A 21,832-nucleotide genomic window follows, 5' to 3' on the forward strand; every position below is an offset into this window, starting at 1 on the left:
GCTGCCCTTGCCCACGCCACTCACCTGCTGGTTGAGCTCAAGAATCTGGGCATCGGTCTCATGGCCGCCATTTCGGGCCGATGGAGGATTCTTCCGGAGGATGCAGGGTGGAGCCACGTTGCTCAGCCGGCCGGAGGTCTGCATGTTTTTGGGGCCCGTGGGGGACGTCCTCTGTGGAACTGCCCAGAGGGGAGAAGTCAGGTGGGGCCGGGGGAGCCCACAGCTCAGGTGGCACAAGACAGCCTGGTGTGACGGCGGGGGCAGGCCCATGCACAAGGCAGCATCCCGCCCTCCCCTCGTCTCAGGCTCAGGACCGGCATCTACATCTAGGTCTCAAGCCACGGCCACATGACACATCACAGCAGCAGGGCAGCTTCCCGGCAAGCCTGGGGGAGCAGGGACTGCAGGAGCTAAAGAAGGTGGAAGGTGCATGGAGGGAAGAGAGCTGGCCTGAGGGGGAGATGAAGGGAACTGGGCCTGCGAGAGTTTGGGGAGTGGGGCTCCAGGGTGGAGGGCCCCCTTGTACGGACAGCTGCGGCTTGAGGAAAAGCAGCAGGCACAGCATCTCAGGTCTGGCTCTCGCAGGGTCTTTCCTAGCAGAAACCCAGCCCACGGCCACCTTCCCAGTGGGCGACCTCTGTCTCAAGGCTGGAGGGGACAACGGCAGCCTAACCCCTGCCCCCGCCTCGGGCCCCCACCTCAGGATGGGCCTGACTCGGGGACCCCAGCTCCCCACCCCGGCACACTCCGCATGCTGCGGCCACTTCTTTTCCAGCTACGTGGCTCCCAAGACAGAGCTTCTAGTGCAAAGCAAGCAGGTGAGTGCGGGCAGGCCCAGGCGGGCAGCAGCGCACAGAGGAGCCGCTCTGCTATGACGGGTTCAGACGCAGCGGGGCTGCTCCTCTCTCTTCGCTCACCCACCCTCTCCCCCACCAAAGGCCCTGCGGCTCTTTCCCCTTCTCCTGAACCCAGACAAAGCTTCATTTCCAGAGACTCAGCTCTTGAGGACTTGGGGCTGTGGGATTTTGGAACGGGGGGCGGGGGGGGGGAGATTGTAGTCAAGCTCAGCAAACTCCTGTCCCCGGGCGTCCCGTAGGCAGGGGGCGGGAAGCGTCTATAGGGCTGGCACCAGGACAGGCCTCGATGGAGGAACCGGGCCACGTGCTGGCCCATCATCTCGAGGCAAACGAGTTAGCCTGGGCTACAGAAGGAAGGACCCCGGGCCAGGGCTGGTGCCGGCGGCTCTCCTCGGGCGGCAGGCAGTCTGTGAGCCCTCTCTGCCCTCCTGGGACTCCCCCTGGTCTAAGCGGGCAGCAGGCGGCGTCATCTGAACTCCGTGATAACAGGCTCCTCTAGGCTGGCAGGGCCGGGCCGGCGGCCCAGGGGGGCGCTCCTGGCTGTGGAGCCCTGCCGGCCCGGCCCCCCACACCCCCTCCCCCAGCTCGGGCTCGTTACCTGCTGTGCCAATGAGTTTCTTGGATTTGTTGAAGATCTGATCACCTGGGTTAGGAGGTGGTGCTACGTCCTGGCCCTGCCGCGCCAGCAGAGGGTTGTAATCCTTTCCATCATAGTTTGCGTCAAAGAATTTCTTAAACCACTGAATAAACTCAAAATTATCTTGGAATTTTCCTTTCACTAATTTCTCTACAGGAATGATCTGAAATAGACCACATAAGCAGAGCACTTTAACTTCCTGCTGCTGCACGGCTGCCTTCCGCGCTGAGCGGGCTGCGGCTCTCCGGAAAGCCTCCCCGGTGGGCTGCAGCCCCCCTCCACCTTCTCCACCTGCCCCCCTCCCCGGGCACCAGAGCAGACGGGTTCAGAGACAGCCCGCTCCTCCAGCTCAGGAGGGCGTGTGTGCGGGGAGATGCCCGCTGCTGCTGCTGCTGCCTGCGTGAAGGGTGGGGCTGCTGGACCAGGGTCCTGGGCCATCCAGGCAGCAGAGTGAGCCAAGAGACTTTTCTTGGGCCCTACAGAGAAGGAACTTAACAGGAGCAGTACACCGAGCCTTGAGGGTTGGGGTGTCGGGTCCAGGGAGGAGGAAGGGACGGGCATGTCGTCAGGGTGGGATGTCACGTGCTGTGGGGTGTCCCACCGAGCCTTGAGCTGCGGGAACGTCCCCCAGGAGGGTCGGGGGTGAAGAGCGGCTTGAGAGCTGGAAGGAGCCCAGCAGCCCCTCCTGCCCCGGCTGGCGGGCCATCTTCTTCCCTGGGGTCACACCGCTCCTCGGGGGCCCCTCAGAGCACAGGCACCTACTTTGTCAACACCCATCTTCTTGAAAGCTGCTTGCAGCACCTTGAAGTTGTGGATGTATTCATGCTCTAGCTTGGCCTGGAACTTCACCTTCCTCAAGTGCACACAGCCAGGGAAGAGCATGTCCATGAACTGGCAGTAGGCGGCCCCTGCAGAGAAGCACGGGCGGCTGCCTTTCACTGCCCCGGGCCCACGGGGGCTACTGCCCGGCACCTCCCCGTCTCCTCTCTCCTTGTTCCCAGGGCTGGGCCAGTCCTGCTGGCGGGATCGACATGGCCAGAGTTCCCAAGAATGAGAGCAGTGACTCTGTATCAATGCAGTTATGCCCCGGCACCGCATCAAACACTGCATGGACGGGACTGAATCCCAACAGCGGCGCTGGTTAGAGAGCCGATGTCGTCTCCAGTTATGGATGGGAACACTGAGACCTAGAGCGCGGGGGTGCCTTGCACAGGGTCACCCCGCAAGAAGAGCTGCGATTTGGACCCCCTCCTGTCCCCACCACTGAGTGGCCGGACTGGGCCTCCTCGCTCAGTAACCTCTGGCTTCACTGCCTGGCTGCACTGCCCACCCCTCGAGCAGCCGTCTCTGCGCCTCTCCTGCTTTTTGCTCTTTACTCTTTCCATCCCACAGAGACCCGTTTCCTTCCTTCTCCTCCAAACACGCCCGCCAGGTGCGGGCTCTGCAGCTCTCCTCCTCCGTCCTAACGACAAGCTACACGGTCGTCGGCGGCTGGGGCTGTTCTGCCTCCCGCCTTGCCTCCCCCCCGCCCCGCCCCACAGAGCCCACTTTCCCCCCATCCCCAGCCTCCCACCTGAGCAGAGCTGTTCTATCTTGGTATAGTTGAGGTGCAGGGAGTCGTTGACCCACGCAAGCATGTCATGGCGACTCAGATTCTCGCTGGTCACGGATGTGGAGTACACATTGACGGCCATACCCCAGCTGCCAAGGAGGGAGAAAGGCAAGGTCAGCCACTGGGGGCCTTGCGCTGGACCTCCGCCCCCCCGAAGGAGGGACGGAGCTGGAGGGTCCCCGGGGAAACGAGAAGCACCTTCCTCTAGACCAGCAGCTTACCTCCTGGAGCAGGGGCGCTCATTCGCCCTCTAAACATCTGCTGTGTCACCTGCCAGCCCCGGGCTAAGAACAGGGAAGTCAGATGTGCTCTCCACCTCATAGGAGCACAGACATGCAAGACCCCCAGTGCAGGGAGTGACAGGGCAGGGGCAGTGGCACACACTTCGGGGACGGCACAAAGAAGAGAGAGCTGGTTTCTGCTTGTCAGGGTCAGCGCAGGCTTCAGAGCAGCCTGAAACGGGTAGGACTTGCCCAACATACAGGGGATGGGGCAGAAGGGCAGTGCAGGCCCCAGGACTAGCAGGAACAAAGGCAGGGCTTATTCTGGGACTCAGTAGGCCCAGGGAGCGGGTTTGGGGCTGGAGTGTGGCGCAATGAGGCTGGAAGGGACTGGTTGCCAAGGGCTTTGTTTACCACGAGGAGGAGTCTGGCCTCTCTGTTTAAACAGGGGAAGTCGTTAGAGGATTTTAAGCAGATAGTTTAAGCAGACAGATTTGGTCTGACTTCAGACCCCACATCCCTGCAGACTGCTGGCTGACCACAGGCACCTAAATCCTGCTTGTCCAGAAACGCCCCTTAATACACGTATTTGTTATTCCTGTATGTGTTATCCCAGGGAATGTCACCACCAGGCACCGAGTCACCCACGTTGGCAACCTGTGGGGTGGTCCCAGACAGCCTGCCCTCCCTCACCCTCAGAGCAGATCACTCAGCAAGTCCAGCATCTCTGCCTCCCCAGTGTGCTCTGCTCCTGGCCTCTTCTGCTGTCTCGGGGGTTCTGTGTCCATTCACTCAGGCTGGCAGAAGCCTCCCAAAGGGGCTTCCGGGCCCCCAATCTCCCCCTCCCCCAGACCATCCCGGACGCCGTTGCGGTCAGGAACTCTGTGACAGCAGTCTGGCCTTGCCACTCCCCAGCTTGAAGCCTGTTCAATCAGCAGTCAAAAGCAAGACACCCATTGGCCGGATCTGCCTTGCAGACTTGAACTGGTCAGCACTCCCAGTGCTGGAGACATTTTTGAATTGGTGCCCGATATTTTATTTTATTTATTTATTTGTTTGTTTGTTTATTTATTTATTTTTGGCCACACCTACTGCATGTGGAAGTTCCCTGGGCCTGGGATCCAACCTGTGCCACAGCAGTGATTCAAGCCACGGCAGTGACAATGCCAGATCATTAACCTGCTGAGCCACCAAGGAATGCCACACTGCCCACTACTTTAAAGTTGGAGTGTTTGGCACAAGCAACATGGGATTTCTGGCAACCCAAGGCCTCCGTTCCTGCACAGCAACCTACAGTTGGAGCTGAGCAGGGGAGCCCCCCCCTCCAGCCAGTGGGTGCCAGTGTTTCCTTATGCTCCCCCCCCATCCCCATGTAGAGGTCAGGTGTCAGTCACTGTTGCTGACTTGTACTGTTAAGAAGGAAATAGTTCTTGTAACTAGGTCTTTATCAGAAATGGAAAAACAGGAGTTCCTGTCATGGCTCAATGGTTGACAAATTCAACTAGGAACTATGAGGTTAAGGGTTCGATCCCTGGCCTTGCTCAGTGGGTTAAGGATTCTGGCATTGCAGTGAGCTGTGGTGTAGGTCGCAGACGCAGCTCGGATCCTGAGTTGCTGTGGCTCTGGTGTAGGCCGGAGGCTATGGCTCTGATTGGACCCCTAGCCTGGGAACCTCCATGTGCCGTGGGTGTGGCCCTAGAAAAGACAAAAAGACAAAAAAAAAAAAAAAGGAAAAACAGACCAAAAGAACTGCATACTTCAAAAACTGTGAGAGTACATTTTTCTGGAGTGAAGAATACTTCTCTAGGTTTAATATGCAAAGTGTCTTCCTGAAGGAAGACTACAGCCAGTCTCCTGTGGGCATCTGCCCTTATTGTGTGATCCCCCCACCCCACCACTTATCAAACTCCCTCTCCAGCCCTATCTCCCACTTTGATTCAGCAGTTGGGTGCCACAAACTCCTCACCCTCTGTCTGGAAGGCAGCCCCCACCCCCGAAGTCCGCTCATTCTCTGCTCCAGAGGTTCTCAAGCTGTGGCCCCTGGAGCATCACTGGTGCACTGTGGGCATCAGCTTGTTAGAAATTCCAATTCTTGAGCCCCACCCCAGCCTTATGGAGTCAGAGTCTGCACTTGACCAAGAGGATCTGCAGGCACAGGCAAACTAGAGAAGCCGCTTTAGAGAGGAGGCTCGGTTGGCATTCCTCATGGTCCCACCCCAAGTATATATAATGGAATCACAAGAAGCACATTTAACTTTTCTTTTTTGCTTTTTTTTTTGGGGGGTCGCACCTGCGGCATATGGAGGTTCCCAGGCTAGGGGTCAAATAGGAGCTAAACTGCTGGCCTACACCACAGCCACAGCAATGAAGGATCTGAGCTGTGTCTGCGACCTACACCACAGCTCACAGCAATGCTAGATCCTTAACCCACTGAGTGAGGCCAGGGATCGAACCCACAACCTCATGGTTACTAGTTGGATTCATTTCCACTGAGCCACAATGGGAACTCCACGAGCGCATTGAACTTCAATACTTTTTTGAAAAAAAATTACAAAGCCCTCTTGTTTATTCTTAGTCCTTCCCCCTGTTAAAAAATAGACCTTGTCCAGGAGTTCCCGTCATGGCTCAGCAGAAAGGAATCTGACTAGGATCCATGAGGACGCAGGTTTGATCCCTGGCCTTGATTAGTGGGTTAAGGATCCAGCATTGCCATGAGCTGTGGTGTAGGTCACAGATGCAGCTTGGATCTGGTGCTGCTGTGGCTGTGGTGTAGGCCAGCGGCTACAGCCCCAATTCAACCTCTAGTCTGGAAACCTCCATATGCCACTGGAGTGGCCCTAAAAAGACAAAAGACAAAAAAAAAAAAAAAAATAGACCTTGTCCTTCATTGCCCAGGGAAGGGAGTCCAGGTAGGGCCAAAAAGCCAAGAGAAACAAAAATTAATGTCTTGGGAGCTTCTAAGGACTCAGAAGCTGACAATCCCAAAGATTTCCAAGAGTAATTTCGACTGCTCTTGAGCATCTTCTTACACAATGGGTGGGAGCCACTGCCTGGTAATCTGATCCTGGCACTAACCATTGGACTGGCTGAAATGCCTGCCCTCCTCGTCAGTAAGCACCTTGAAGCCAGGAGTGGTGTTTCCAGGCCTGTCACAGACAAGGTATTCAGTAAATGTGTCGAACGAATGAGTGACATCGCCTGACTTTCTCTCCTCCTTCGGAATCATCTTCTATCCCCTCTGCCCTGCACCCTCACCTCCGCCACTCAACCTTCAGGACCCAGCTGGGCTCCAAGTCCTCCAGGAAACGTCCTCGGAGCCCCTGTGCAGGGAGACATGCCCAGCTCTGTGTTTCCATGTCACCCCGGGCACACTCGATCGTGGCATCCATCACGTTCTCTCGAAACCACTTGTGTGGCTGTCCCTTCCATCTGATTATAAACTCCTCGATGGGCAGGCTCTTTCCTTCACTTTTGGGTTCTAGACTAGTTCTCAGTGAACAACAACTGCAGAGACTGGGGTCAGGAGAGTGCTTCCCAGTTTCCAGGGGTCTCAGCTACGGTAACCTCAGCAGGCGTGGCGGGAGCAGGTGGACAGCAAACTTGGTTAGAGAGGCAGAGGGCTAGGGCCAAGGAAAGGTCATTGTATTCAGATGACTATTGAGTTAGGGACTCCCGGAAAGAGAAAAGATTTGCCCCCGTCCTCAAGGAGTTTCTAGTTTTACTGGCGAGACCAACACCCAGGAGAAGAGTATAACCAAATGCCCTAAAGAGTTGTAGGAACAGGAAGTGCTGCAGGAAGTCAGGCAAGAGAGAGCACGCAGAGCTGGAGAAAGGGTTTCAATGGCTACTGGCCTCCCACAGGCCTGGGGACTCATTTCTTAATGAGGCCTTGGGTGCTGTTCTGTCCCTAGGCTTCTGGGGTACAGGGTCTGGGCTGGTCAGGGCTGGTTCTGGGAGGTGTAGGGTGGTCTTGGGTTGGTCCGGGGAGTTCCTGAGCCACTTTAGGGATTTTTTTTTTTCCTATTTATTGTGTGTGAGCTTCAAGCGCTGATTATTGAAGAAAAGCAGAGCCACTGTCCTCATCTAAACGAACCCTCCAGTTTTTGACGGAAATCATTTGCGCTTCAAGGGTCTTCAACCCTCGACCCCTGAAACTCCCTGAGGGCAGCCTTCCTGTGGCTCCATAGGATTGGACAGGCCAAGGGTTCGGACCTGCTCCTTGCAGTCCAGAGGTTCTCTACCAGGGAGGGACGTCAGATTCTCCTGCAGAGACTTTCCAATAGTCTGGAGGGAAGCCCAAGTGCACGTGTGTGTGTGCGCGTGTGTGTGTAAAACTATCTCTGTATGTTATATATGACTACATTATGTATATTTTGTAATATACATACAATTATATATACTACATAAATATGCATTACTATACATTTATATACAGTAGGTGCATATTCATAGATAGCATGTATAACTATATATGATACACTACATATGAGATACATATCAATATATTTATATATAATACAACTGGCTCTCAGTGTCCACAGGGGATTATTTCCAGGACCCCAGCAGGTACCAAAATCTGCAGATGCTCAAGTCCTTTATGTAAGATGGTAGAGTATTTTGCAAATAACTTATGCACACCATCCCATATACTTTGTTTTTTAATTTTTTTTCTTTTTGCTTTTTTAGGGCCACATCCACAGCATATGGAAGTTCCCAGGCTAGGGGTCTCCTTGGAGCTGTAGCTGCTGGCCTACGCCACAGCCACAGCCACACGGGCTCCGAGCCCCGTCTGTGACCTACACCACAGCTCACGGCAATACTGGATCCTCAATCCACTGCGTGAGGGCCAGAGATCGAACCCGCGTCCTCACGGATACTAGTCGGGTTTGCTACCACTGAGCTACAATGGGAACTCCGATCCCATATACTTCATCTCTAGATTGTTTATAATACCTGATACAATGTCAGTACTTGCTGGTTCATGGCAAATTCAAGTTTTACTTTTTGGAAATTTCTGGCATATTTTTCCAAATATTTCCCATCTGTGATTGGTTGAATACATGGATGTGGAACTCACAAATTTGGAGGGCTGATTGTATAATATATATACATATTATATACCTATATAGTTCAACACACTTTTAAAATATCTGTATGATTAAAAAAACACTCCTGGTGATCCTGGTGCACAACCAGGCATTAGGACCACTGTCCTCATCTGATGCATGCGACTGGCTGGGATGGCCTGGCCCAAGCGCAACGGCACTGGCTGGGATATAAGGAAGTTTTGCGACCGCTCTGGGGGGACGTGTTAGCCATCTTCCTCCTTGGTAACTAGGACAAATCTCCAGCCTCACTTCCAGAACACACCTAAAAACCTTGCTATCAGGGCTCCAAGAGCCATCAAGAGCTACACAGGTACTTTAAAAAGTGCCCAAGTCTTCTCAGTGTGGCCAGAGATTCCCAGCTCTATCTGTGCCTGAGGATGTACAGGCATCTCCACACCTTCGATCGGTCTGAATCTTGGGTCCCCAAAGTGGCAGCAGGGCCTGGAAGAAGCTAGTTGGAAAAAAGGGCTCCTTTCAGGGCCCAACAACCAATCATTCTTCTTGGCTCTTCTGGGGCTTTTGGGGAAGTGCATGGGGGTGGATGGAGTGGGCAGCTGATACATGCAACTGAGCCCAGTTTCCTCTCGGGCCTGGCTCTGGTTCGTTTAGGTGATGCTGCGCTCTGGCCTTGCTGGGGTCCGTTTTGGCTCCGGAGAATTCATCCCAGATGCTCAGGAGTCTCTGCGAGGGTTCTGAGTCACACTTGCTGGGGGCATGAAGAAATCAGCTTCCTCGCGCCCTCACTCCTCATCTTGATGGGAGCGCAGAGTGTTCTTTTGGTTTCCTCTCCTGGATTTGGACTCAGAAAACACAACGAAGTCATGGCCAGCAGGTGGCACCCAGATCCTGGGCAGAGACTCCTCAAAAGTTTCTCCCACTCCCAATCCCCCCTCCCTAGCTCAATTTAGAAAAGGGAGAGCCTTCCTCAAGAGGAAGCCTGATGTGGTCAGAACCTGGTGGGTCAGGGCAGGGACCGAGGGGCGTGTTTATTCCTGATCCGGAAGTTGTCCTCTAAGACCTGGGCCAGCTGGAGTGGCCTAGGGTGCTGGGTCTGCTCTCGACTCAACCAAACGACCTCCTGATTCCCCACAGCCAGAGGGTAAACTCATCTACGGGTCCAGCTCCCAATACTGGCAGCTGACTCAAGCCTAGTCTCAAACGAGACCAGCTTTTGGGGCTGGAGGTGGTAGAGAAAGCATTTTCCCAAGCATCTGGCCTTAAGTTGACCAGTTGCCTCCACTTATAGCAGAGACAGTGTCTGAGCAAACTTTCTCACTCTCTTTTTGGCTGCAACTGCTGCACGTGGAAGTTCCTGGGCCAGGGATTGAACCCAAGCCACAGTGGTGACCTAAGCCGCTGCAGTGACAACGCTGGATCCTTAACCTGATGCACCACAAGGGAACTCCTGTCTGAGAAAATTCTGAAAGTTAACACACCTGTAACCAAGGGCTGCTTCATGTCCCTGGAGAGAATGGTAGCTAATGACCCAGGGGCGCAGGCAGGTTCTGGTCTAAGAGCTGCAAGAGCAGGTTCCTCCAACCCTGTCCCCGTGTTTCCACCATGGTCTTTCGGCACACGGTGACTGTTAGGAGAAACAGCCCCTGGCTGGGTTGTGGCCTGGCACCCTCCAGGTCAGCTGTAAACCCCATTCGAGGATCAGGTGGAGAATGGGGCCTTGAGAAAAGCCTGCTATGGGGGGGTCTTAACTCCTGCTACCGGGGCTGGGGTCAAGGCAAAGGAAAGTTGAGGAGGTTTAATCTGGTGATTTGGCTAAATCATTTCCTAGGCTTGGACCATTCGGTTCACGGCATAATCGCTGGTAACGGAAAAGGTAGGAGAGGCAGAGCTGCTGGGCATTCTGAAGCCTGAGGCCTCGAACGTGGTCATATCAACATCCTAAGGCCGGAGAGAGTTTCTGGACTATCCAGCTCCCCAGATCCTGGAATGCATGTAGTGCTAGGCTTCTATATGCCTAAATCTGAAAGCTCACATTCTCATATTTAATAAGCTTATCACTTGCCTACATCTAATTTTGGCTTTTTAAGTCTTCAGTTCTAGATAGTTCAATTCTATCTTCCACAAATATGTCTTGGAGATAATTCTTTTCTAATTCTTTGGTCCCTAGACCTTCCTGCTGTTCCCAGGTCTCTATCCCTCACCCCCAACGGCTCTGAGGGACATACCAGGTCTTTCGGTCCTGCAGTGGGTGTTGGGTGTGCCCCTCCAGTAGGCTCCAAACAGGTGCTGCTTTAAGAATACCGGATCTGGGAGTTCCCATCGTGGCTCAGTGGTTAACAAATCTGACTAGGAACCATGAGGTTGCGGGTTCGATCCCTGACCTTGCTTGGTGGGTTAAGGATCCGGCGTTGCCGTGAGCTGTGGTATAGGTTGAAGACGCAGCTTGGATCCCGCATTGTTGTGGCTGTGGTGTAGGCCGGTGGCTACAGCTCCGATTCGACCCCTAGCCTGGGAACCTCCATATGCTGCGGGAGTGGCCCTAGAACAGGCAAAAAGACCAAAAAAAAAAAAAAAAAAAAAAAGAATACCAGATCTCCAGTCAGATAACGTGGGTTCAAATCCTGGCTCTCACGTTTCCTAGCTGTTTGACTTTGGGCCTCCGTTTCCTCGTGTATAAGATGGGGGGCAGTAACAGTCCTCACTTCTGGAGCTGTGACAAGGACTGAGTCACGTATACAGAGCGCTGAGTGGAGCCCAGCACATAGGAAATAGTTGGTGTTATCAGCGTTACTGGCGGAGACAGTGAGATTCAAGGGCATCTGTTTGAGAAGCAAGCACCCGACACACGTCCAGCCTCAGGCCTCTGAGACTGTGGGACGCCAGTCTAGGAGGGAGACAGACCACAGAACTGTGCTTTTCTCTGTCCCTTCTGCCTGGGGACAGCCGTCTGGGCTTCTAGCCACGATCCCTCCCCAACTCCAGATTTCCCATAGATTCTGCTTTGCAGATGCCATCCTACCGGCCAGGAAAACAGGAACAGATGCTGTGGGGTCAGAGGAGAGAGAACTCTGAGCAGCCTGCCAAAGCGTTTCCTGCTCCTGTCGTGGGGCTATGCCCATTGTCACTGGGCTACCCCTTCCTGCCTGGGCCCAGGGGGGCTGAAGTCACTTTTTTGGATAATCTGCAAAATTGTCAGCCTTTGCCCCCTGGGTCACACATGCAGGTTATTCTGGGGTTGCATGGAGCGATATGGGCAGGCAGGGTTGAAGGGTTCTGAGGGGCTGGAGGAGCCCTGCCGGCGGGTCACAAAGCCCTGGCAGACCCAGCCAATCACCTTCTTCTCAGGGCTGACCAAGGACCTGACTCACAGGGAGGCTCAGCCTCCCAAAGCTGAATTGGCCAAAAGGCGAGATGGGGCAGGTGGAGTAGTTCCGGGGCTGGCGGGGAACCAGCACATGCCCACTCCAGCAGCTCCAGGTCAGGCACCTAGGTAGGGACTGGAGCTGCTCCAGGATTCTGTTCTCATAACACCTTTAGGTCCTGTAGCTCTTCCTGAAGATCCTGAACCCTGCCGGAGTCCCAGCCACTGGATTCCTTAGCCTGTGCTGCTGAACAATGATCCAAACTCTTACAAAGATTTTCCCCTGCAGGTCTGGCTAATGCTTCCCTGCCCCTTGTCGCTGCTGTGGGGGGAAGGAGTCCTTTGGAGAGCCCTGGCCAGGATGCTCTATCTTGCCATTACTCAAAGGGTTAATGGAGACCCAGGAGAGGGGTAAATGGCATGTCTCGATTGCTCAAACAAATCCATTTTTAGCAGGATCCTTCCATCTTGGTGGGCAGGGAGAAACGTAACCCTTTCTTTGGAAAAGTTCTCTGCTGGAGATCTTTAAGCTCCTCAAACATCCACTTTTTTTTTTTTTTGGTTGTCTTTTTAGGGCCACACCTGCGGCACATGGAGATTCCCAGGCTAGGGGTCGAACTGGAGCTATAGACGCCGGCCTACACCATAGCCACAGCAACGCCAGATCCGAGCCACGTCTGCGACCTACATCACAGCTCAGGGCAACACGGGATCCCCAACCCACTGAGCAAGGCCAAGGATTGAACCTGCGTGCCCATGGCTACTAGTCAGATTCATCGAACATCTACTTTTTAAGTCAACAAACTTTGGATAGGTGGCTATGGCAGCCACCTATCAGAACAAGGCTACCAGCAGCAGCCGCCTCCTGGCAGCTGTGCCTTGTGCTGCAGGGAGGTTTAATGGCAGAACAGGTGGCTTGGCTGCAGGTTCTGCCACTCACTGCCTGTGAGACCTTGGGCAAGTAGTTTGAAGTATCTGAGGCCTGGTTTTCATGTCTGATGAATCAGAATAACTCTCCTGAGCATGGGATTGCTGTGGGGTTAACGAGGGTTGTGGCTGTGGGACGCAGTTTCATTATCACGCTGCTTTTGGGGGCTGAGAAACCTTTACGACAGGCAGAGAACGATGGACTTAGTGACTCACTTTCTTCCCAGCCCCCTGAAAACTCCCCACAGAGCTCCCACTAGGCTCCTGAGTAGGGAGTAAGCAGAGAAAGGCGTGGCTTCTGGTTGTGGACCTCAGGCAGCTCTGCTGGAGCTACGTGGCCCATTTCTTTCTTTAATTAGTACTGGCTCAGGGCCCTGGACACAACAGCTGCTCAATAGATGTTGCTGAATGAATGAATGGATGGATAGGAGAGGTTGAACTGCAGTGTGGGGTTTCAGGTGGCAAGTGGGCTCAGAAAGGGTAGTTTTCTGGCCACATTTTTTATCCGCTGACCCCGAAGAGAAGGGAGCAGAGTAGAATGTTGGTTCTACCTGCTGGCCACACACAACCAGAAGCAGCGAGAAGCCTCTGGGACACTCAGCCAGGGATTTAAAAGACCTCTTCCTCTGATACAAGGAAAAGAGAAACTAGAACAGGGTGCTGCCAGACCTCCCCAGAGCAGGACTTCAGGGTGGCTCCCAGAACGGCACTTGGTACCTGCTGCGAGGACTCCACCGTCAGAACCAGATCTCAGTCCAGCTCTGTGCACACCCCTGGGTACGGGGGAGCCCCTCTCCTCCCAGCCTGCTGCGGGGAGGGGGGCTGTGGGCCACCTACTAGCCTAAGGATGGGGGCGGGGGGGGGCTGCAGCAGCAGCTGCGACAAGGTGGGAAGAGAACTTTTGTGTCTGCGGCCCTAGTGGGCCTGGTGTTTCCTTCGTGCATCAGAAGCAGGTCTGGTCTGGGGAACATACAAACCATGTCACTTTAGCTTCCTTTCAAACAATGTTTCTTTAGACTGGGAGGCTACCAGTTGTCATCGGTGTAAGCAGCCTGTTCTCCCCTCCTCTGAAACTGGACTCTAGGAATCGTTCTGCCTACTTTCCCTTGACGCCAGGCCAAGACCTTCTCTGCTCTCAGAGCTCTTCCCTCCATGGCCAATCACCGGTTTTACTTCCTTGCCTTTTCCGCAGACTGCTCATTTAATCCTCTAACCTTTCCACCAGAAAGTCTACTCACGCCCCAAGACTCTATCCCCCTGCTCCCCTGCAGGAAATGGTCAGTCCCCTCATTGGGGCACGCACAGGAGGGGTGCCATCAGGTCTGCCGACCTCCTCCTCCTTTTTTTTTTTGTTTTTTTTTTTTGGCTGTGCCCACAGCAGGTGGAAAATTCCAGGCCAGGGATCGAACCTGTGCCACGGCTGCGGTAAGGCCAGATCCTCAACCCACCGTGCCCCAAGGAAACTTCCCGGCCTGCCTACCTTCAAATAGCTTCTCTCCTGGTCTACCATGGTACCTGCAGTTCCCATCATGTGGAGTATAGCAGTTGTCTCCCGAAAGTCTTAGTTATCATCTCAATTCTGAAAAGGAGGAAATGAAGGCGCTGGGTTCAAGCGACTGGCTCAGACTCGAGATCAACCACGGGCAAGGCCAGAGCACAAACCCAAGCCATCTGCGCCCAAGCCCTGCGCTCCTCCTACACCACTGCACTGGGGCAGGAAGAATGATTTAATTTTGCATGGCACTGGTGCAGGATGAGTCGCTCTGATTTAGGACCCCGTGCATCAGGAGAAGGGGAAACACATTTCAAACGTTTTCTTCTTCAACACAGACCTGCTGTACAGCACAGGGAACTCTACTCAGTATTCTGGGATAAGCTATGTGGGAAAAGAAGCTGAAAGAGAAGAGATGTCTATATATGCACAGCTGAATCACTTTGCCGTGCCGCAGACATGAACACAACACTATACATCAACTAGATGTCAATAAAATGTTAAAAAAAGGTTTTCTTCTTGCTATTTATTCCTTTTTCCAGCCTACCACACCATTGCCCTAATCTTACTCAGCAAGGGTTTACTGATGGTTGACATAACGTGCTGACATCCTGTGAGGACACAGGATGACTTTAGTCAGGGGTCTTGTCCTTGAGGAGGCTTTGCTTGGTTGAAGAAATAAGAGTAATTCATAAAACAACAGGAGGTGCAGATGCTTCAGGAGAATATAGAGGATGAACGGGGGCTCAACAGTGAGGTGGCTTCTGGGGGATGGTGGCCCCTCATTTAGGCCTTTAAACATGACAGGATGTCAGAAAGTAGTGAAGAGAAAATGGAAAATTTGGGACATTGAAAACATGTTTATTACTACTTTTATTTGAAAGGTGAGCATGAGACCAATGATTACATCTCAGAGGAATGTCAGAGGGTGCAATCAGGAGAGGAAATGGGAGAGGGAGGTGCTGTCCCAGGAGCCAAGGGAGGGACCCGTTTCAAGGGAGGAGGTTACCTGCCCTGCTAATGAAGTTACCAGACCTTGGATGGAGAAATGGCCATTCGATTGTGCAAGAAGAAATGATGAAACTTTGAGTCACTCTGTTGTAGTGTGAGGACAGAAGTTAGACCTGCAGGCAATTAGAGAGTCCCAGATCATTTGCCTGAGAGGACGCCGAGGTGAGAAATCAGGAATTTCTGATTTCCACCCATCACCAAGGCTGTCTGTGTCTGCCGCAGCCTTGCAGGTAGACCAGAGAGTGACTGCTTGCAAGGCGGAGAGTAACTTGCTTCTTTCAGTAAAGTTTGAGAAATCTATGCCTTATCCTTACCGTCTACACCCTATCTGTCTGTGGAGGCTCACGAGTGCACCCTTGTGGTCTTTCTAAAGCTTCTTACAATGCTGTGTCATGAATGAAAAAGAATGGGAAAAAAATTTTTAACATAACAGGCTTAACTAAGTTGAATGTTTGGAAAATGTTTTAAATATTAATTTACTGTTATATTTAACAGCGGTTAATCAGACTCCCTCCTTTTTTCTTGTTTCTTTATAGCCGCACCTGCAGCCTATGCAAGTTCCCAGGCCAGGGGTCGAATCGGAGCTGCAGCTGCCAGCCTACGCCACAGCCATGGCAGCACCAAACCTAGACTGCACCTACAACTTATGATGTAGCTTTCGGCAATGCCGGATCCTTGACCCACTGAGCAAGGCCAGGGATCGAACCCCCATTCTCACAGAGACAACGTGAGGTCCTTAATCTGCTGTTCCACAACGGGAACTCTCCAGATCCCCTTTTGATCTTTAATTTTGCTGGAAATTACTCTATTAAGGCAGGGTAGACTAAACAAAACTTGTTACTAAGGAATTTCCAGAGCCTCAGATTCACTTATTTGCCTGTCACCATTTATGAATCTTCCAAGACTAAACCAAGATGAAATAGAAAAGGTGAATGGACCAATCACAAGAACTGAAATTGAAACTGTGATTTAAAAACTTCCAACACACAAAAGTCCAGGACCAGATGGCTTCACAGGCGAATTCTATCAAACATTTAGAGAAGAGCTAACACCTCTCCTTCTGAAACTAGTCCAAAAAATTGCAGAGGAAGGGATACTCCCAAACTCATTCTATGAGGCCACCATCACCCTGATACCAAAACCAAAGATACCACAAAAAAAGAAAACTACAGGCCAATTTCACTGATGAACATCGATGCAAAAATCCTCAACAAAATACTAGCAAACTGCATCCAACAGTACATTAAAAGGATTGCACATCATAATCAAGTGGGATTTATCCCAGGGATGCAAGGAATCTTTGATATCCGCAAACCCATCAGTGCGATACACCACATTAACAAACTGAAGAATAAAAACCATATGGTCCTCTCAATAGACGCGGAAAAATCCTTCGACAAAATCCAACACCCATTTCTGATAAAAACCCTTCAGAAAGTGGGCATAGAGGGAACCTACCTCAACATAACAAAGGCCAGATATGACAAACCCACAGCCAACATCATTCTCAAGGGTGAAAAGCCGAAAGAATTCCTGCTGAGATCAGGAACAAGACAAGGATGTCCGCTCTCGCCACTACTCTGCAACGTAGTTTTGGAAGTCCTAGCACAGCAATCAGAGAAGCAAAAGAAATAGAAGGAATCCAAATTGGAAAGGAAGAAGTAAAATTATCAGTATTTGCAGACGACATGATGCTATACCTAGAGAATCCTAAAGACGCTCCCAGAAAACTGTTAGAGCTCGTCCATGAATTTGGCAAAGTCGCAGGACACAAAATTAATACACAGAAATCAATGGCATTTCTATACACTAACAATGAAAGAGCAGAAAGAGAAATTAGGGAAGCAATCCCGTTTACCATCGCATCCAAAAGAATGGAGTGTCTGTTCCAGGCACTGAGCCAGGCACAGGGCCTCTAGGAAGGAAAAGGACCCAGTCTGGACCCTTGAGGAGCTCATGGATTAGGGTGGGAGCTAGACCAGGGAACGAAATAACCAAATGGAGATATGCTACAACCCCAGATGCAGGAAGGGCGTGCTGCTGGAGCAACTCTGCTTCCTGGGGCAGGGAAGGCTTCATAAAGGAAGAACAGTTTGAGTTGGGTCTTGAAGGAGAAGCTCATGAAGCGAATCAGAGTCAAGAGAATAGAGGAATGGACCAGGAAGAGGGAGAGAATTACCAATAGTTCGTCCCAGGATGCATGGTGGGGGCAGAAGATGTGATTCAAGGCAGAGAGAAGCTACATCCAAGAGCCCTTTTGTAAAGCAGTTAGACGTTATTCCATCATCCCGGAGGAAACTCACCAGAGGGATTTTTTCCCCCCATGTATACAATGTGTGTGTAAAAATACAACATCTGTCACAATACTATAGTTAAAATAGCTGAGCACCCTTTCCCAATCGAAATTACAGCAAAGGAAATTACAGTGCTTAGAAACGGCATTAAATTTATAATGCTTGAAGTTTTAGTTTATATTACCTTTTCTAGTAAAAACCAAAGAGACTCCCAAGTGCTGCTTGCAGAAATCAGTGCCCCTCCACATTTCTGTAAACTCTTTATTTTGAAATAATTTTAGACTCGCAATTGCAAAATAGGACAAAGAATTCCCATGTATCCTCATCTAGTTTCCCCAATAACATCTTACATAACAATTGTTAAAGCCAGGAAATTGACGTTGGGACACTATTAACGAAGCTACAGACCTTATTTGGATGTCACCAGTTTTTATACACACTCTTGTTTTGGTTGTTGTTGTTAGTGCACAGTCTATGAAATTTTTTTTTTTTTTTTTGGTCTTTTTAGGGCTGCACCCACGGCACACGGAAGTTCCCAGGCCGAGGGTCCAATCGGAGCTGCAGCCGCCAGCCTTCGCCATAGCAACGCCAGATCCAACCCAGGTCTGCAACCTACACCACAGCTCGTGGCAACGCTGGATTCTTAGCTCACTGAGTGAGGCCAGGGATTGAACTGGCGTCCTCATAGTTACTAGGCAGATTCGCTTCCGCTGAGCTACGACAGGAACTCCCCAGTCTATGAAATTTTATCACACGTGTAGATTCATGTAATCACCGCCCTACTAGGACAAAAACTGTTCTAGAACCTCAAAGAAACTCCCTCATGCTACCCCTTTATGCCATGCCCTCCCCTGCTCTGACCCCTGGCAACCACAGATGTTTTCCATCACTCTAATTTTATAATTTTAAGAATTTTTTTTTTTTTTTTTTGGTCTTTTTGCCTTTTCTTGGGCCGCTCCCGCGGCATATGGAGGTTCCCAGGCTAGGGGTCGAATCGGAGCTGTAGCCACCGGCCTACGCCAGAGCCACAGCAACGCGGCATCCGAGCCGCGTCTGCAACCTACACCCCAGCTCACAGCAACGCCGGATCGTCAACCCACTGAGGAAGGCCAGGGATCGAATCTGCAACCTCATGGTTCCTAGTCGGATTCGTTAACCACTGCGCCACGACGGGAACTCTAATTTTAAGAATGTTATAGAAATGGAATCATACAGTAACTTCTTGAGACTTCTTTTTCTCTAAGTTTAATGCCTTTGAGTTCCAAGCTGTTACATGGATGAACCATTTTTTTTAATTGCTGACTAGTCGTCCAAACAACGGTACAGATATGCATGTACCACAGTTTGTCCATTCAGCCTTTGAAGGACGCATGGGTTGTTTCCAGTTTTGGGCGGTTACAAAAAACCCTGTGTAAACTTTCCTCGGTCTTCTCTTGCTTTGTCATGAGAGTCTGGCTCTGGCAGAGCTCTCGCCATACATCTCTGTCCTCTGGATCTACACAGCTGGTTGGGGTTTGTAGCTGAAAAAGCCAAGCATTAGGATGGGGAGGGGGCTGAGAAGACGCAGGTGCACAGGGAACTCTTTGGACTGACTCCTCCAAAAGGTACGGGTTCGTCTCAGTTTAAACCAAAGCCTGTGCCCTTCCAGGCCAGGCTCCTGCTTCCTACATGCATTTACACTGTAACCCAAGCTTGTGAGTTTACCTTTCCAGATGGCATAACTTCACCCAGGATACTTTTTTTTTTTTCTTTTTCCAGCCACATCTACGGCAAATGGAAGTTTCCCAGGCTAGGGGTCGAATGGGAGCTGCAGCTGCTGGCCTACACCACAGCCACAGCAACAGGGGACCCGAGCCCGCATCTGTGACCTCCACTGCAGCTTGCAGCAACGCTGGATCCTTAACCCAATGAGTGAGGCCAGGGATTGAACCTGCATCCTCACGGACACTAGCTGGGTTCTTACCCTGGGGAGCCACACGGGAACTCTGAGGTTGCATATTTTACAACTGTAGATTTACGTTCTGCTTTCTACAGTGTTCCTTTAGATAAAAAGTCGGTATTTGTTTACCTTCTTCTGGGAAAATCAACAATATACCTGGACTCTTATACCTCAAAGATTTATTGAGGCTATTTCTACTCTCATAAGCCCTCACCCAGAGCCTCAAGGAACTTAAATTTCCCTGTGATTCTTTATGTGGGTGACCTCTTGTTGCCCCTAGAGACAAGGGAAACTCTGAGACTGATTCTAGCGACCTACGGTTCTTTCAGAGAGGGCATAAGGCTTTATAAAGAGAAGTTACAATTTTGTCAAAGTAAAGTTCATTACCCAGGCATGAGTGTTCCGAAGGAGGTGAATCCTTTCCTTCTGACTGATTACAGGCCATTCAAAGCTTTCCAACTTTTCTGAAATTACCACACTTACAACCTACCCAAGTCCTCGGTATGTAAGCCCCTTCCTTGGGCATCTCAACATGAAGAGGCCTTTTGTGAGTTAAATTAGCCCTTCAGCAACCTCCCACTCTGGGCTCACATAATTATCCTAAGCATTTCTGTTTGTGTATGTGAGATCTGCACAAACCCTTGGTGTCATGACTCAACTTCAGGGGACTCACCAGACATCAAGTCTGCTGCGGTCTCTTCTGACCTCTGGTGAGGCCTGCTCAGCTCCCCTTGGGGCTATAGCTTCAGCAGCGAAGCTAGTGGGGGCTTTTGTACCTTGGTTTTAGGCTGTCCTTTAAACGTGATGGTTCTTCTTGCTGTACAACCTTTTTTTTTGGTTTTGTTTTGCAGAGCTCACCTCTGTCTTTAATAGAATTCCCGCTAGTCTGCATTTCCCCAAATAAAATCTTCCTGTGCTTTTATTTAGCTCTATTAAAATATGTCTAAATAATCACCCCAAAAGCAAAATCAACAAATCAAACTCCACCCCTGCTGGCTAAGCAAGATTTCTCCATACCAACTGGCTGCTGTCAGGACAGTTCCTTGAACTGCTTTTCCCGCTTGCTTCTGGCAGGATCCCAAAGAGCTGGTGGCTGAGCCTATGACAAGGTCTGCTGTCATGCCTTTAGGGGTGACCACATCAGTGACCCGGTGTCTAAACTCACCGAGGCTCAGCTTCTTCATGCCTGAAGGGCGCAGGCCCGCATGCCACGCAGAGCGCAGAAGGAATTCATCGAGAGACAAAGTAAGAGGCAAGAAATCGATCTTTTAAGTTAGGAGGCTTGTGAGAGATGCAAGCGGGCAGGCGAGGAGGCTCTGCCCTGCTGTACAATGTTTGCAGCTCACTGAAAACACGCACGTTCCTCAGCAGGCAGGCTCTCCCCCAGTGACATCCTAGGACTTGCTGTCCCCCACACTCTACTCCTTGTCGTCAGACTTGGAATCCTGCTGCTCTGCCTTCGCATGTCCTGGTCTCAAGGAGGTCACTTTGGCCTCTTGGTTTCTGCGCTAGGAAAGAGAGACTGCTGGATGATTCAAGGAGAAAATCGGCCTTGCTTTAAGAGCACAGACCCTACTCGCTCGAGGGGAATGAGGGTTGCTTTCTTTCCTCCTAACACCGGAGGTTTTTCCAGCTCTCACTGCACACAGACATTCTCTTCCTTTCTCGTCCCTCGTGCTGGTAATCGCTGGCAGCAGCTTCTAACCGTGGCCTCTGCGGAAAGCTCAGAGAAAACTCAGCTTCCTCAAGATAGCACTTTGCGCACTCTGCGGGGTTCCTCTCCTGAGGTCAGGGTGAGGTCCTGGAGGGACCCCCGAAATAGCATCCTTATCATTTCCTTCCCGGAGTCACAGTTCTGGAGTTTTCTTTTTCTTTTTTTAGAAGATGGTGGTGCGGTGCTGGGGTTTGGCCTCTGCTCCTGCTCTGCGCACAGTCTCAAGTGGATTCACCCGTCGCCCATGTGCACACACACGAATACATGCTCACACGCATGAGTATTTAAGCACCTACTGTGCGCATAGGTGATCTGGCCGGAGGAATCCTTCTCTCACTCATAGATGACCCCTTGTTTGGGGAGATGGACAGTAGGCAGAGGGTAACTGCTGACGAGTTGGTAACTATTTCAAAAGGATGTGTAGGGATATTTTACTTTTTTGGCCACCTCCTCGGGAAACTGGAACATGTCCCCAAAGCACCTTCATATGATTAAAATACCCCCCTCCCAAGAATCTACCAATACTGTCTTCTTGGCCTTCTCTCTGTTGCAGACTGTGAAGCAGGACTGAAAGGCTACCTTGCCTGAGGTACATCGGGATATGGGGGTGGGGGGAGCTGTTTCGAAGGAGGGAAGATCCCAGAAACACATCAACCCCAGACAAGCCAGGATGACCTTGACTTGGGACTAAGAGGGATAAA

General features: G+C 51.5%; 1 protein-coding gene across 4 annotated transcripts in view; it reads right to left on the reverse strand.

The window, feature by feature from the left end:
- Positions 1-21,832, reverse strand: part of MAPRE3 (microtubule associated protein RP/EB family member 3) — a 51,952-nt gene that overhangs the window by 1,472 nt on the left and 28,648 nt on the right. Inside the window, exons 2-6 of one of the 4 annotated variants that reach the window (XM_085019896.1) lie at positions 14,162-14,260; positions 3,068-3,195; positions 2,257-2,402; positions 1,501-1,657; positions 25-179 (exon numbers count right to left, since the gene is read on the reverse strand). In XM_085019896.1, coding sequence (XP_084876022.1) covers positions 25-179; positions 1,501-1,657; positions 2,257-2,402; positions 3,068-3,188 — 579 coding nt within the window. In that variant the 5' untranslated portion in view covers positions 3,189-3,195; positions 14,162-14,260. Of the gene's footprint in view, positions 1-24; positions 180-1,455; positions 1,658-2,256; positions 2,403-3,067; positions 3,196-14,161; positions 14,261-21,832 lie in introns of all 4 variants that reach the window. The other 3 variants (XM_085019895.1, XM_021087723.2, XM_021087724.2) reach the window with 3 other exon arrangements.

The sequence above is a fragment of the Sus scrofa genome, chromosome 3 (assembly GCF_054392235.1).
Source record: "Sus scrofa isolate SSC_HxYL_T2T_F1_AM1 chromosome 3, Sscrofa_HxYL_maternal_Yorkshire_Landrace_v2.0, whole genome shotgun sequence".
NCBI lineage: Eukaryota > Metazoa > Chordata > Mammalia > Artiodactyla > Suidae > Sus > Sus scrofa.